Source organism: Bos indicus x Bos taurus, chromosome 3 (genome assembly GCF_003369695.1).
Source record: "Bos indicus x Bos taurus breed Angus x Brahman F1 hybrid chromosome 3, Bos_hybrid_MaternalHap_v2.0, whole genome shotgun sequence".
Classification (NCBI taxonomy): domain Eukaryota; kingdom Metazoa; phylum Chordata; class Mammalia; order Artiodactyla; family Bovidae; genus Bos; species Bos indicus x Bos taurus.
In genome coordinates, this window is record NC_040078.1 from 33,162,153 (window position 1) to 33,174,642 (window position 12,490).

The 12,490-nt window shown below is 39.0% G+C and overlaps 1 protein-coding gene across 1 annotated transcript; it reads left to right on the forward strand.

Moving 5' to 3' along the window:
- The first annotated feature begins 82 nt into the window (after positions 1-82).
- LAMTOR5 (late endosomal/lysosomal adaptor, MAPK and MTOR activator 5) lies at positions 83-4,536 on the forward strand. The gene is made up of 4 exons (XM_027536228.1): positions 83-320; positions 1,175-1,236; positions 3,431-3,548; positions 4,212-4,536. The coding sequence occupies exons 1-4, from the start codon at positions 286-288 to the stop codon at positions 4,270-4,272; spliced, it is 276 nt and encodes a 91-aa protein (XP_027392029.1). The 5' UTR covers positions 83-285; the 3' UTR covers positions 4,273-4,536.
- Positions 4,537-12,490: the final 7,954 nt, after the last annotated feature.

Genomic DNA, 12,490 nt, shown 5'->3' on the forward strand with positions numbered 1-12,490 from the left:
TCAATTAGATCTGGCCCGACTTCTCGGAGTCGGTGGGACTGCAGATCTCCCTCCGCAGGGAACATTCCACGCCATCCAGTCGCCCGTCGCCCGTCGCCGCGCGGGAAACAGAACCCCTGCCAATACGCGGCGGCGGGCGCGTAATGATGTCATCCTGAACATAGCGCGCCGCGAAGTTTGTCCCTTTGGAGGCGCCGTCCTTGCTCACGGCCCGCTCACGTCATGTGACCGCCCGAGAAGCACCTGACACCAGTGGCGAAGAAGAAGGAGGCGACCCGCGACGAGATGGAGGCTACCTTAGAGCAGCACTTGGAGGACACGTGAGTAGTATCCTTGTCGGCCCGTCCTGGGGTCGCGGGTGGAGAAGTTGAACGGGACAGAGTGCGAGCTGCGAGCGCCGGCTGGGCGTCTAGGAGACGCTCTGTCCCGGAGCCTCCGGTGGGGGTGCGAGGTGACCCGGAATTAAATCGCGCCGGGGCTCCGCACACTCCCTCCCGAGCCGGTCTCCGCGGTCCGAGCCCCAACCCCTCTGTTGTGCTGAAATTGTCTGGACAGGGTCGTTCTTCGACAGTTTCGGGAACCTGGTTCTTTTGAGGGAAAGATGTACCACCTGTGCCGAGCCCTGCCTTTATAAACGTAAACACACATGCTTATTTCCTTCCGGGTGTAACCAGTTACTTGTCGCCTAAGGAAATGAAAGGCATCCCTTAAATTTTTCGAATGAGTAATACCTACATAAAATCCAAAATTGGAAAAATATAAGACAGCGTACAGGGGAACGCCTCCTTCCCATCAGTACCGCTGAGCTTCCCACTTCCTCTGCATGAGGCAACCCATTGTTACCTAAGAGTTTCTCAGCAGTTCTTTCAAGTGAGTAGGTATGCTAAAGTATGCGTTTTTAACAAAGGCAACAAAATCCCAGCTATTGCAGCGTTCCTGGCACTCCAGAGCTCAACAGTACCGTGCCAGTCTTTTCTCTTATGAGAGAGAAATTGGTTTAACTTCATTCAAAATAGTTGTAATTGAAGTTTTCTTGGGGTAGGAATGGATGATAAGTGAAAAAAGATTGAGTAACACGAATTTAATGTCTGGTACATAGAAAGCCTCTTTGTGTTATAATTAATGTCATTTTCCCACATCATTTTCTTCCTTTTTCCTGTGTTCCTGGAATTAGAATGAAGAATCCATCCATTGTTGGAGTCCTGTGCACAGATTCACAAGGACTCAATCTAGGTTGTAAGTATCTCACATCATCCCTTTTGGTGGACTGCATAGCACTTGATGTTGACTGAGAGCCTGCTGCTAAGTCACTACAGTCGTGTCCGACTCTGTGCGACCCCATAGACGGAAGCCCACCATGCTCCCCCGTCCCTGGGATTCTCCAGGCAAGAACACTGGAGTGGGTTTCCATTTCCTTCTCCAATGTGTGAAAGTGAAAAGTGAAAGGGAAGTCACTCAGTCGTGTCCGTCTCTTAGCGACCCCATGGACTGCAGTCTACCAGGCTCCTCTGTCCATGGGATTTTCCAGGCAAGAGTACTAGAGTGGGGTGCATTGCGTTCTCCAGACTGAGAGCCTAGTGTGCTATTGTTCTCTAGTTTTTATTTCTTGTTATCCGGACCCTTTCTGGGGACTTTTATGAGAGTAGATATCATCTCCAAATAACAAGATTAGAAAACTGAAACTTCTCAATTGACATTTGTAAAAGTAGAAATGTTCCTTGCAGTTCTGGCACTGCACAGTTGCTGCTACTGAAGTAGTATTTGAATCATTTTAAATTGGGTCTAGAAAGGACTTAAGATAATGACAGTAGTTACTATTTATTGAATAGATGTTGGGGCTGCTAAGCTCTGTATACATTATCTCTAATTTTCACAGTAACCCTGCTAAATGTGTGATGGTGTTATTTTTCAGTTCAACTTCACTTAACGGTAAGTGAGTAGGCAATAAAAATGTGGGATGCAGGGTTGGACACACGTAGGTTCAACCCCTTGCTCTTCTATTTACTAGTAGTGTGAACTGGGACCAAAAAGAACATCTCAGAGGCTCAGTTTCTTTACTGAGTTGTTTTTTAATAATAAATATTACGGAATTGCATCCATGAGCTCTTACTGTGTACCAGGTACTATTCTAAGTGCTTTACATACACTAAGTCATTTAATCCTCATGACAACCCTATGAGGTAAAGAAACTGAGGCACAGAGGTTGAGTAAATTTGCCTAAGGTCACACAGTTAGTAAATGGTTCAGCTAGGATTTGAATCTGGCTCCAAAGTCTTTTAATCACAGTACTATAAGATTATATATATAATACACTCAACACAGAGTTCAGACATAATGCTCAGTAAATGGTAACAATTACACATGAGAAAATAAATCCAGAAAAGTAAACAATGGAAGGCTTCAGCTAAGTCATGTCAGAACAAGTAAACCCAGGACATCTTGTTCTTTACTCCTCTGTACTATGGGGCTTTTTAAAGCTCAGAATTGTTGCTGGCAGAGTAATTGAAAGTAGTAGTCTGTGTCACCCAGTTAGATTTTGCACACAGACTGGTTGGTTGGAGGAAAAAGGGCAGATTTTTTTGAGGTGCTTCCCACGTTCATAAATGGAAAGGCTGAAATTCAAGTGCAGAAATCTAAAACTAAATGTATTCCTTCAAGAAACCTTCAAGGCCCAAACGACTGCACTGTATGTCCGATTAATGTTTTACATAATAATAATAAATCCATCATCCCTGCCATAGTGGCATATCTGTGACCTGACTTAGTTTCAAGCAGAGGGGCTTGTGTTGCCTTTATATACAGAAAGATATTGTAAACTTAGTAATTACTTTTTGGACCTGGCACCTAAGATTTAGTTATTATTTACAGGCTAAAACAAACATTAGTAAAAAGTCAATTCTGTTGCTCTTTGAAAACAATCAGTTTATTCTAGTGGAAATAACTGCTCGCAGAATATTTATATATGCTGTCAAGGTGATCTTACAGCTGAACTCCTGAGTAAAAATCTTTATATCCTTTGAGGTTGAGCTCAGTAAAAGGAAATCAGATTTCCCATGAGGAATTAGTTTCAACGAGTCTCTGGCCCTTACCGGCTGCTTTTTGTCAGTCTCACCTCTGAATTTCTTCTTGGTTTCAGTTTGCTTTCAGATTGACTTGAATTATAGCTTACTCATATGCTTGAGAAGGTGTTTAGAGACGGTGATGGGAATGATCTGGAAAACTGAGTAGTTATGACCTTACTGAGTTAAAAGCTGTTGTTGGTTTTCTGGCTAACGTAACCAGCTGAATATCAGGGCAGAATGATTTTGTCACCACATAACCTAAGAGACCATGAGAACCCTCTTTTTGTGAATAATTCAATTCAGTTCTGTGGTACCTCTGTACTCATGTTTGGACAGTCAGGCAACATGATATCATCTCTGTGTTCCAGGCCGCGGAACCCTGTCAGATGAGCATGCTGGGGTGATATCTGTTCTAGCCCAGCAAGCAGCTAAGCTAACCTCGGACCCCACTGATATTCCTGTGGTGTGTTTAGAATCAGATAATGGGTGAGTAAATGGCAACAGATCCCTTCCTTTCCTATTTATTCAGGAAAATGCCTCAGAAACGCGACCAGGGCTTGCCCTGTGTTCATCAGTGATTCCTCACTCCAAGTACTTGGAGGGAGGTTCCACCCTTTGGACAACAGGACCAGATAGGTTGGTCTCTGAAGCTAATGTGCTTTCAGACCACAATGACATTTAAATGAAGAGTAAGAGTTGTCATGAACTATCATAAAAGAAAGTAATAAATAACACAGAGGAAGACTCAACAACAGAAACAATGTCTGTAATAACAGAAGCACTAAAGACATTTCAAGTGAGAGTCCTCCGAATAATAGTGAAAAAAGCAGAATACAAATGTATGCACATTATGATCACAGTTTTGTATCAATAAAATGAGAGAAAATGTATATAGTATACATGCAGATGAAAAAAAGGAAAATATTAATAGTGGTTGTCTTTGAGGGATAGGATTATAAGATTAATTTCACATTTATATTTTATACTTTCCTGTATTTCCCAAATGTTTTATTGTGTTTAGATATTGCTTTCATATATAGAAAAATAAGTATTACTTTTTTAGTTGTATCCTAAATCAAACAGCCTCTTTAATCTTATATTGCCACCCACTTGTAGCACTGTATTGATATCTTCCACGTTGCCTTTCAGGAACATTATGATCCAGAAACACGATGGCATCACAGTGGCAGTGCACAAAATGGCCTCTTGACATCTCGTATCAGTTCTCCTGCATATCAGTTCTTCCGCAGCCTGTCACAGGGACTTAGTTGTACCTTACGTTAATTATCTCATAGAACTATTAAACCATTCATGTAATATGCATTGGGCACTTTTCTGTTAATTTTAGAGTAGGTTGCTTTTTGACACTTTGTGGATTTAGTTAGGAAAGGATCATGTTTTGAAGCAGCAGGTTTAGGCCACCTTGTATATAGAATTTTGTTAAGTTTAATAAACCTGGTTGGAGGAAAGCTTGGATCTTTTCTGAATTCTTTAAACTCTTAACAAATGTTCATTTTTTCAATTATCAAATTGTAATTTTTCTTAAAAAGGGTAACTACTACAAATTGTTTTCTTTCAGAAGCTCCTGAAATACATAGATTCTCACAGAAGCATCTATGGATATGTAAACCAAGTCAAGCTTACTGTTACCCCATAATAAAACATAATAGCAGATATCATAAGTATTTACTATATGCCAGGAACACATTTAATTCTCATTAACAACCGTATATGGGTTTTCCTAGCAAAAAGGTGGAAGCAACTCAAATGTCTTACCGATGGGTGAATGGATAAGCAAAACATGGTATATACATGCCATGGAATATTATTCAACCTTTAAAAAGGAAGGAAATTTGGACACATGCTATAGCATGGAGGACTCTGGAGGACATTATGATAAGTGAAATAAGCCAATCACAAAAAGACAAATACTGTATGATTCCATCTATATGGGGTGCTACCAAGAGCAGAAGAATTCATAGAGACAGGAAGTAGAATGGTGGTTGCTAGGGTGAGAGAGGGGAAAAATGGGGAGTTACTGTTTAATGGGTACAGAATTTTTGTTTTATAAGATGAAAAGAGTTCTAGAGATGGAAGGGGTGATGGCAGCAACAATATAAATTATTTAATCCCACTGAACTGTACACTTAAGGATGGTTACGATTAAAAAAATGATTACAATAGTAGTAAATTTTATGTTTTATGTATTTTACCACAATAAAAATTTTAATTTAAAAACATGAATAAAAATACCACATGAACTAATAAATAATTCAGCACAATTACAAGAGGAAGATCAACTTATAAAAGTGAAAAGGATTTTTCTATATCTCAAAATAGAAAATAAAAATTTGCAATAACAATAATAATGAATTTAGGAATTTAATAAAGGATGAAAAAAACTTGTATAGGGAAAAAATTTTTACTCAAGGATTAAAAAATGAGCAGCACTAAATAACTATACAATGTAACAAAATATCAAATCTGCAAAGAATTTTTCCTGAATATAGTTTTTCTAATAGTAATATAGTTTTCCTGATTTTTCAATATAGTCCTAATAAAGATGGTGGTAGAAAATGTTTTTGTAAACTTGATACACTTTTCTAATATTTCATGGAAGAATAAAGTTTTCATAAATAGTTGTAAAAAAAGAAAAAACCCATATGGTAGGTACTCATTTGTCCCATTTTGCATTTGTATAATTAAGAGATTAGCAGTCACCATTTGTACCTAAGATTCCAACTCCGAATCTTACTTGTCTTGGTTTCTCCCATACAACAAGGCAAATCAATCATAATTGTACATAAATTCCTTCCCTCCAAAGCCTCCCTCCCCTTCCCTCACCCCCTCCCTCCAGGTCATCACAGAGAGCCAGACGGGGCTCCTTGTGCTATACAGCAACTACTCACCAGCTATCCATCTTACACCTAATAGCATGTACATGTTGAAATGGACAGAAGACCTAAACAGAGCCTTGTTTTTAACAGCCCAATCACTGCAGAAATAGGTATGATTGGCCAGAAGAAAATCTACCGTTCGAAATACATGCTATCTTCTTTTCAGCCTTTATCATTCTCAACAACAGAACGGTGCACAAGCAGATTAAAAAGTCTCCATTTTGTTGAATTTGAATGCAGCTTCTGTTGCGTTCTAGCAGTTTAATATCTGACAGTATAAAAAGAAATCTCCAGAATAATATTCAAAAATACCAAGCACCTACAAATAAAAAGTGCTAAAGTAAGCCCAGTGGCCTACTCCTATAACTTAAGAAATGGTGGGAACTCTCCCCAAATCTTAACTCTTGTGCACAAAGAGTGAGGACAGAAAAATTCAGCTAAAAATAAAATCTTGGTAGTTCTGTATTAACACTTTTAAGTCCCTAAGTGCCAAAAAGTATTCATGGGCTATGTTTGCCAGTGGATTGACAGTGGTGACAGGAAAATCATGCTGCATTCTTGCTGAGTAACTTTAAGGCCAAGAGTTAGAAAGTCAGAGGTTGAGGGAATTATTTATGCTTAGTTGAAGATCCTAAAAGCTTTATGAAATCAATTGGGTACAGATGTCAGAATTGAACCAAAAAATTGAAAGCATTTCCTCTAAAGTCAGGAACAAGACAAGGGTGCCCACTTTCACCATTACTATTCAACATAGTTTTGGAAGTTTTGGCCACAGCAATCAGAGCAGAAAAAGAAATAAAAGGAATCCAAATTGGAAAAGAAGTAAAACTCTCACTATTTGCAGATGACATGATCCTCTACATAGAAAACCCTAAAGACTCCACCAGAAAATTACTAGAACTAATCAATGACTATAGTAAAGTTGCAGGATATAAAATCAACACACAGAAATCCCTTGCATTCCTATACACTAATAATGAGAAAACAGAAAGAGAAATTAAGGAAACAATTCCATTCACCATTGCAACGGAAAGAATAAAATACTTAGGAATATATCTACCTAAAGAAACTAAAGACCTATATATAGAAAACTATAAAACACTGGTGAAAGAAATCAAAGAGGACATTAATAGATGGAGAAATATACCATGTTCATGGATTGGAAGAGTCAATATAGTGAAAATGAGTATACTACCCAAAGCAATTTATAGATTCAATGCAATCCCTATCAAGCTACCAACAGTATTCTTCACAGAGCTGGAACAAATAATTTCACAATTTGTATGGAAATACAAAAAACCTTGAATAGCCAAAGTGATCCTGAGAAAGAAGAATGGAACTGGAGGAATCAACCTACCTGACTTCAGGCTCTACTACAAAGCCACAGTTATCAAGACAGTATGGTACTGGCACAAAGACAGAAATATAGATCAATGGAACAAAATAGAAAGCCCAGAGATAAATCCACGCACATATGGACACCTTATCTTTGACAAAGGAGGCAAGAATATACAATGGATTAAAGACAATCTCTTTAACAAGTGGTGCTGGGAAATTTGGTCAACCACTTGTAAAAGAATGAAACTAGAACACTAACATCATACACAAAAATAAACTCAAAATGGATTAAAGATCTAAACGTAAGACCAGAAACTATAAAACTCCTAGAGGAGAACATAGGCAAAACACTCTCTGACATACATCACAGCAGGATCCTCTATGACCCACCTCCCAGAATATTGGAAATAAAAGCAAAAATAAAGAAATGGGACCTAATTAACCTTAAAAGCTTCTGCACATCAAAGGAAACTATTAGCAAGGTGAAAAGACAGCCTTCAGAATGGGAGAAAATAATAGCAAATGAAGCAACTGACAAACAACTACTCTCAAAAATATACAAGCAACTCCTACAGCTCAACTCCAGAAAAATAAATGACCCAATCAAAAAATGGGCCCAAGAACTAAATAGACATTTCTCCAAAGAAGACATACAGATGGCTAACAAACACATGAAAAGATGCTCAACATCACTCATTATCAGAGAAATGCAAATCAAAACCACTATGAGGTACCATTTCACACCAGTCAGAATGGCTGCCATCCAAAAGTCTACAAATAATAAATGCTGGAGAGGGTGTGGAGAAAAGGGAACCCTCTTACACTGTTGCTGGGAATGCAAACTAGTACAGCCACTATGGAGAACAGTGTGGAGATTCCTTAAAAAACTGGAAATAGAACTGCCTTATGATCCAGCAATCCCACTGCTGGGCATACACACTGAGGAAACCAGAAGGGAAAGAGACACGTGTACCCCAATGTTCATCGCAGCACTGTTTATAATAGCCAGGACATGGAAGCAACCTAGATGTCCATCAGCAGATGAATGGATAAGAAAGCTATGGTACATATACACAATGGAGTATTACTCAGCCATTAAAAAGAAAACATTTGAATCCGTTCTAATGAGGTGGATGAAACTGGAGCCTATTATACAGAGTGAAGTAAGCCAGAAGGAAAAACACCAATACAGTATACTAACGCATATATATGGAATTTAGAAAGATGGTAACAATAACCCTGTGTACGAGACAGCAAAAGAGACACTGATGTATAGAACAGTCTTATGGACTCTGTGGGAGAGGGAGAGGGTGGGAAGATTTGGGAGAATGGCATTGAAACATGTAAAATATCATGTATGAAACGAGATGCCAGTCCAGGTTCGATGCACGATACTGGATGCTTGGGGCTAGTGCACTGGGACGACCCAGAGGGATGGTATGGGGAGGGAGGAGGGAGGAGGGTTCAGGGTGGGGAACACATGTATACCTGTGGTGGATTCATTTTGATATATGGCAAAACTAATACAATTATGTAAAGTTGAAAAATAAAAAAAAAAAAGAATTCTGCTCTTGATATTAAGCCCCACATGATTAATAAGAACCATTTTTAATGAACTAAGTATACCAATAGCAGGTCATTTAAGTGCAGTTACTATATATACAGAGTCCTCACAACAAACTTTCAAATAATATTAGCCACAATTTACAGGGCTGGAAACAGATTCAGAAAGGGTAACTTGCCCGGAGTCTGCAGACTTAAATAATGGTAAGGTGGAGATTCTACCCAAGTTTGCATTTCCCACTGTACCTCAGAGTTTTCTGTATGAAAGATATGTTTCAAGGGGTTCATCTCTTACAGCATATTTGCAGCTTTCCTAGCCTCAGTGAATGACTCACTGTTCTGCTGCATTTTAAATCGGACCCCGCCCTCAGTATCAGACCTGTCTATCAATACAAAGCTAGCCTCTTGTCATCGTATTATCAGAATCAGCCCTGCTTTAAAGAGTAACAAGTTCCTACCCTTCCCCCCCAAAAAACTTACAGATGTTTACTAAAAAGTTATTTGTAGAGTATGATCAGTATTACCAACCACACATAACTGCCCACTTAGAGGGCATCTTCTCAAACCACAAAAGCTCTGCTTCTGGTAGCACTTTAATCAAAAAGTATTATAGAGTTGGTTTTAAAAGCCTGAGAAGCCCCTTACTTTTTAAAAAGGAACATGCATAAATATGTGCAGATTTTTCAGATAAGAAAAACACACATTGGCCTAAAACACGCTCTGGTTTAAAACCTGGAATGTTGGTGCTGGGGAGATGAAAGGCAATTTCCTATTTACTTTTTTTTTTTTTTTTATGTGGAAGGTGGAGCAGAGGAAGGAAATGGGATAAGAAAACTGAATTATCCCAGTTATTTTCTAGGAGACTTAGCCTTCACCACTTCCAAAATGAAATGGGAAAAAAACAAGTTGCATTAAAATTACAAGAATATACCTTTCATAGGAGGTGTGTGGAGTTAAAGTAATCAAGTATAGAAAAGTAATTAAAACAGGGCTTCGAACTTCAAAGTACTAACCAGAATCTTCAGTTATACACAGAAGCACACACAAATAGGCTGCAGATTGCCATTTGTAGCCCAGAAACTATATCTCTCTGGAGAAAGAAATGTCAGTGCACTCCAGTATTCTTGCCTGGGAAATTCCATGGACAGAGGACCTAGTGGGTTACAGTCTATAGAGTTACAAAGAGTCAGACACAACTGAGTAACTCAGCATACACCTCTCCTGGACTTTACAGGTTTCTCAAACTCCTACAGAACTCAACTCTCCCCAAACCTGTTTCTTTGTTTTGTTATCTGTCCCAGCTCGGGACCTTGGAATTATCCTAGACTTCTCATTCCCTGCGTCCTAGCAGTCTTCAAAATCCTTCTCTTAAAGAATTAATGGGCCTTGTTCATTCTCCTGCTTGATTTTCTTCAAAAAATACCATGTTGACTTAATTTCCAGGTTTAAATGTATTATTTATAGAGGCAGTATTTTCTTTAGACATTCTTTAGGAATTTTTTTAAGGTATTCTTTAGACAATGCGAATATACAAGAAAGGTAGTCATTCATTCCACCAGCAAGTGATAGTTTATATTATTTTACTGTATTACTTGTATTTCAAAAAACAACAGCTTACATGCTTGGGAACAAATGTATGCTTGCTATATCTTGTTTTGCTTTGTCACTTAAGTACCATTTTTCTTGTCGTTAACAATTCTCAGGAAGCACGGTCATACTCTTGAGAGTCCCTTGGACTGCAACATCAAATCAGTCAATTACAGGAAATCAACCCTGAATATTCATTAGAAGGACTGATGCTGAAGCTGAGGCTCCAATACTTTGGCCACCTGATGTGAAGAACCGACTCATTGGAAAATATCCTGATGCTGGGAAAGGTTGAAGGTAGGGGGAGAAGGGGACAACAGAGGATGAGATGGTTGGATTGCATCACCGACACAATGGACATGAGTTTGAGCAAACTCCAGGAGATGGTGATGGGAAGGGAATACTGGCGTGCTGCAGTCCATGGGGTCACAAAGAGTCGGGCACAACTGAGCGACTGAACAATAACAAACTCTTATACTCTATGTGTTGCTCTTAAGTTCTTGCCAAATAACTCTGATAATTATCTTTGTAAAAAAAAGAACAAACTATTTCCCAACTCTGGGGCCCCACCCCCTGCCTTGAGCATAGAGTTAAATGATAAATCGAGGCATATTTAAAATGATAGTTTTTTTGAGCAAAAAAAATATTTGAAGCAGGCACTGACAAACCTGAAGAGGTTAGGAGTCTATCATCAGGAGTTTAGGGAGAGGCTTTTATAGAGAAAATGCAGAAGCAAAGCAAGGCAATTACTGATTGGCTACAGCGTAAAGCCTAGTTCAGTTCAGTCACTTAGTCATGTCCAACTGTTTGTGACCCCATGGACTGCAGCATACCAGGCTTCCCGGTCCATTATCAATTCCCAGAGTTTGCTCAAACTAATGTCCATCGAATCGGTGATGCCATCCAACCATCTCATCCTCTGTTGTTCCCTTCTCCTCCTGCCTTCAATCTTTCCCAGCATCAGGGTCTTTTCTAATGAGTCAGTTCTTTGCATCAGGTGGCCAAAGTATTGGAGTTTCAGCTGTGTGTGATTGCTTGTCTCTAGGTTTTAGTTTAAGAATCTTTAAGCATTTACAAGCTTAGGTTTGGGTTTGTTTATGTAGGCCACACAGCACTAAAGCCACCTTGTTCCTAGTGGCCTCCTTCTGCTTTAGCCAAGTGACTTATCAACTTCTTGTATTCGCTACAGTATCAGAGGTGTTGATCCAGGTATAGCAGGAGGTGTTTGCCATGGCACAGACTCTTCCTGGTTTAGCCAACATGTAATTTAAAGCAATTCTACTGTCTCAAATCATCTTACCAAAAGCCTAGGGACTTTTGTTGTATAGGTATGGCTTTAGCAAGATTCAGTGATAGTTGCCAGAGGAGCATTGTCTTCCCATGCATTAACAGAGAGAAAGAAAGTAGTGAAAAGGCAAAATGAATAATGGTTTCAAATAGGTGATGAAGATCTTGATCCATGATCTTGGGAGAACTGTCTACCTCAAGATGCTATCTGCCTGTGGGGAGGAACTTCCGTAAGCCAATTTTAATTTTAGTCTCCAGTTAGTGCACAGTTCTTGGAGTCTGGAGGAGCCCTTTTTAATTGGGAGATATGGACCCAAGGTTTAAGGCTCTGAAGTTTTACTGCTGACTTGGTGTGGTCCCTTCTAAGGAGGTTCAAGGGCAATCTTTGTTCTTAGTGATTTCAAATCAGAAGGGCGGGAGAAAATTGGAAATCTTAGTCTGGAGAATAACTAGATATTTGAGAAAACTAGAACAATTCAGGATTCAGCTTAGTTTACAGGTATTTAACAAAAGCTCAAAAACAATAAATAGGACTAGAATGTGATACCCACAAGATTCTATTATACTTTTCCATTGAAATTTAATTTTTTTGTAATCACCCCCATCATAGTAAGACTAACTTGTTTGCAAAATAATTCTAGTCTCATTAAACTTGGCCTGATTATTTACAGAGATGCAGTAAGAACAGTAATTGACCATACAGTTTCTATTAAAAATCTTTTATTCTAGAACTTTTTTTTTTTTTTGCTAGAACTT